This window comes from Colobus angolensis, unplaced genomic scaffold (assembly GCF_000951035.1).
Source record: "Colobus angolensis palliatus isolate OR3802 unplaced genomic scaffold, Cang.pa_1.0 Scaffold271, whole genome shotgun sequence".
In the NCBI taxonomy this organism is placed as follows: domain Eukaryota; kingdom Metazoa; phylum Chordata; class Mammalia; order Primates; family Cercopithecidae; genus Colobus; species Colobus angolensis.
Genome location: NW_012115944.1, coordinates 2,011,845 through 2,016,146, shown reverse-complemented (window position 1 = coordinate 2,016,146; position 4,302 = coordinate 2,011,845). Strand labels below are relative to the sequence as shown.

The 4,302-nt window shown below is 53.3% G+C and overlaps 1 protein-coding gene across 1 annotated transcript in view; it reads left to right on the top strand.

Moving 5' to 3' along the window:
• SCN4A (sodium channel, voltage gated, type IV alpha subunit) overlaps positions 1-4,302 on the top strand; it is a 34,819-nt gene that overhangs the window by 5,921 nt on the left and 24,596 nt on the right. The window contains exons 7-10 of the mRNA XM_011947988.1: positions 821-884; positions 1,121-1,262; positions 2,674-2,883; positions 3,527-3,680. Of these exons, the coding sequence (XP_011803378.1) occupies positions 821-884; positions 1,121-1,262; positions 2,674-2,883; positions 3,527-3,680 (570 nt within the window). The remainder of the gene's footprint in view (positions 1-820; positions 885-1,120; positions 1,263-2,673; positions 2,884-3,526; positions 3,681-4,302) is intronic.

The following is a 4,302-nucleotide window of genomic DNA, read 5'->3' as shown; positions in this document are numbered from 1 at the left end:
TCCAGATCAGTCTGACCAACATGGTGAAACTCCGTCTCTACCAAAAATACAAAAATTAGCTGGGCATAGTGCCTGTAATCCCAGCTACTCGGGAGGCTGAGGCAGGAGAATAGCTTGGAACCTGGTAGATGGAGGTTGCAGTGAACCGAGATCACGCCATTGCACTCCAGCCTGGGCAACAAGAGTGAAACTCAGTCTCAAAAAAAAAAAGAAAAAGAAAAATCCTGAAGCTCTCACTAGACAAAACAAGTCTATAGTTCCTACTCCCTAACCTGTGCACCCCCTGTCCTCCTTCATCACACCACATGCTCACACCCTGGCAGGGTCACCGTTCACCCACCCACACACCCCCATCCTATTCACATCTTCACAGGCACACATGCCAGAAACACACACATTCTCACACAGCCACTGTTAGTCTACATAGTGCCTTCTTGCAAATTAGGAAAAGGTACCCCTTCTCACCCTGGTACCTGGATTCCAGCCCCCACACACTCTTCACTCAGGTGCCCGCACAGGTACACAATAGCCCCATGCACACACATACACGTTCCCTGTCTGTGCTGCTGCTGCGTCCTGACTTTGTGTCTACACTGGGCACTGGGCTGACAGTGCTTGCAGCTGAGCTCCCTGCCAAGTCCCTACCCAGAGACCTTGGAACTTGGAGCTGTCCTTAAAGGATGGGGAAGAGGCAGCCAGGGAACATCCATTTGGTTTATGTGGTACACGCAGACCTGTCCACAGGTGTGCAATGGGCTCAGGTGCTCACACTGTGTCCATGTGGGTGACTTGCCTCCTCTGTGGCCTCTGACTCCCAAAGGGAACTTCTACTTCCTGGAGGGCTCCAACGATGCCCTACTCTGTGGGAACAGCAGTGATGCTGGGTGAGTGATGCTAAGGGATGCAGAAAATGTGCCCCAGGGGTCTTGGAAGGTGGGAGCTGATTGACACAAGGACCTGGGGTGGATGGGAGTGCAGGGAAACCTATGGGTATGGATGGAATGCTTTTCTGTTTGGGGGACACAGGCAGAACTGACGGATTTTTTTCCCTTGGGGCCCCCATCTGTCCCCAGCTGGAGTGCTCCTTCTACCCTAAACCTAGCCCCTGTCCTATCCCTAGGCACTGCCCTGAGGGTTATGAGTGCATCAAGACCGGGCGGAACCCCAACTATGGCTACACCAGCTACGACACCTTCAGCTGGGCCTTCCTGGCTCTCTTCCGCCTCATGACACAGGACTATTGGGAGAACCTCTTCCAGCTGGTACAACTGCCCCAACCCTGCCCCCCAACCCTACAGCCACTCCCCCTCCATCCCTGCAGCCTCTTCAGGGCCTGATGGGGCCTACCGCAGGATGGCCAACCCCTCAACTGGGCCATCTCCTCATGGACTCCCACAGTGCCCTTATAGGAGCTTGCGCTCTCTGAAACTGGACACCTGCCCCGAGCCAAGCCATGGCTTTAATTCTTTCCACACCTTTGCTTTCAGAGATGAGGTCTGGGCCTAGTGCAGGCACAAGCCCAGGAACCCTTAAGTAGGGCAGCTTAGAAATTCAGTGCTGCCTGCCGGGCGCGGGGGCTCACGCCTGAATCCCAGCATTTGAGGAGGCGGAGGTGGATCACGAGGTCAGGAGTTTGAGACCAGCCTGGCCAACATAGTGAAACCCCGTCTCTACTAAAAATGCAAAAATTAGCTGAGTATGGTGGCACGCACCTATAGTCCCAGCTCCTCAGGAGGCTGAGGAGGGAGAATTGCTTGAACCCGGGAGGTGGAGGTGGCAGTGAGCCGAGACCACGCCACTGCACTCCAGCCTGGGTGACAGAGTGAGACTCCGTCTCAAACAAAAGAAAGAAAGAAATTCAGTGCTGCCCATATTTTATTTGGCTTCTGCTGTTTGCAGGGAAGGTAGGCTGGGTCTGGAAGGACAGTGCCTTCTGATGCCTGACGATGTTTCTGACATTGATGGTGTTGATAACAATAACAAAAATAATAACAGCTACTGGCCGGGTGCAGTGGCTCATGCCTGTAACCCTAGCACATTGGGAGGCTGAGGCAGGCAGATCTCTTGAGGTCAGAAGTTTGAGACCAGCCTGGCCAACATGGCAAAACCATTTTTTGTCTCTACAAAAAATGCAAAATTAGCCGGGTTTGGTGGTGAACACCTGTAATTCCAGCTAGGCAGGAGATTGAGGAAGGAGAATCACTTCAACCTGGGAGGTGGAGGTTGCAGTGGGCCGAGATCGCACCACTGCACTCCAGCCTGGGCAACAGAGCGAGACTATGTCTAAAAAAAATAAATAAATTGATTAAATAATAATAATAATAGCTATTATTTGTTGAGTTCTTACTAGGTGCCAGGCACTGTGGCAAAGCTAGAATTCAAGCTGACCCCAAACCCATGTTCACCAATTTTCTGTCCTGGCTCTCTGATTTCAGGATGCCTGGCTTTTGTCCTCCTCCAAGCCAGAAGACCAAAAACCCTTGAGTCCCAAGTAGATATTTTGAAGTTCCCCAGAACATGGCTCAGCATGCCAATGACAGCCATCAATTCCCCAGGCTCTGTGAGGAAGGGGCTCTGCTTACCCATCTGGGCAATGGATGTATGGAAAGGGGCAGTGGGTCAAAGGAGGTGGATGTCATAGGACCCCTCCACTCCCTCTCCCTCTGCTCCCAGACCCTTCGAGCAGCTGGCAAGACCTACATGATCTTCTTCGTGGTCATCATCTTCCTGGGCTCTTTCTACCTCATCAATCTGATCCTGGCCGTGGTGGCCATGGCGTATGCCGAGCAGAACGAGGCCACCCTGGCCGAGGATAAGGAGAAAGAGGAGGAGTTTCAGCAGATGCTCGAGAAGTTCAAAAAGCACCAGGAGGAGCTGGAGAAGGTCTGGACTCAGGGAAAGGAGATAGAGGACCCAGGGCTCTACCTTCCCTCAGCCGGGGCTGCCACTGGCTTCTCCCTGGGGAGGCTGAGGATGAGGGAGGGCACGGGGGTAGGGGTTTTGAGGCAGAAGAAGCAGAAGGCCCTGGGCTGGGAGTTTTGCTGGTGGCAGGGAGGTGGGGGGATCCAAGCAGTAGAAAAAGCATTTCTCTGCTCTGTGCCTCAGTTTCCCTGTCTATAACAAGGAATCTGGAGTAGCTAAACTTGAAATATTCTTCCAGCTCAAATATTTCTGGTTTTGTGATGCTTTCTGGGTAGTGGAAAAGTCCATACTGAGGGAGGGGTAGGTCCTGATGAAGCCCCAGGGAGTGGCTGACCATTTTCTCATTCTGTCAACAAGTAGAGGGTTAGTAGGAGCATCAGAGTGAAGGGTCTTCAGGGCAGAGGGTCCTCAGTCACTTTGGTTCCTACCCTGTCACCCCCACCACCACGGAGGCTGATCCCTCCCCGACCTGCACTAAGTTTGACATAGGCCAGGAAGAAGGGCTGCCACCCTGAAGGACTCTGGAAGAAGCTCTGAGGGTCAATTAGTCCATCCCTCTGGCTCAGAGCTGAACTTCCTGCCCATCACTCTTGCTGGTCTACAGGCCAAGGCCGCCCAAGCTCTGGAAGGTGGGGAGGCAGATGGGGACCCAGCCCATGGCAAAGACTGCAATGGCAGCCTGGACACATCACCAGGGGAGAAGGGAGCCCCAAGGCAGAGCGGCAGCGGAGACAGCGGCATCTCTGATGCCATGGAAGGTGAGTGCCTTGTGCCCCCCTGCCCACTTAGGTAGGGTGGAGCCTGGCTAGACTGGATTCAGGAGGACAGGGATGCCATGGAAAGTGAGTGCCCTGTGCCCCCTCTACCCATTCAGGCCCCTGAGGTCAGGGTGGGGCCTGCCTGGACCAGCTTCAGGACAGTAACTTAATATTGGTACAGAAGAAATGGCTGTGATAAATATAGTCCTGTCTTAACCTGGCCCAGTTCTAGCTGCAAGGCCAGGCTGCTGTGGGAACTGGGGACTTCCGGGAGGGCCTTGGGGGCTGCCCAATGGGAAGCACAGGCTAATAATACTAACCAGAAGGCCCAATGTTCCGGAAATTGGACATCCTGCTCCTCAAGTGTTCTCTGGGTAAAAGTTAAAGGCCGAAAGTCAAATTCTGCCCAAGAAGAGTGACAGACTCCCCAGTCCCTGTGTCACATGCCGAATCTCAGAAGAATAAGGATGTTGTGATGAGAGAGGGTGAATAGACACAACACGACAGATGGATGGATGGATGGACGGATGGATGGATGGATGGATGGATGGATGGATGGATGGATGGATGGATGGTTGGATGGATGGATGGATGGATGGATGGATGGATGGATGGATGGACG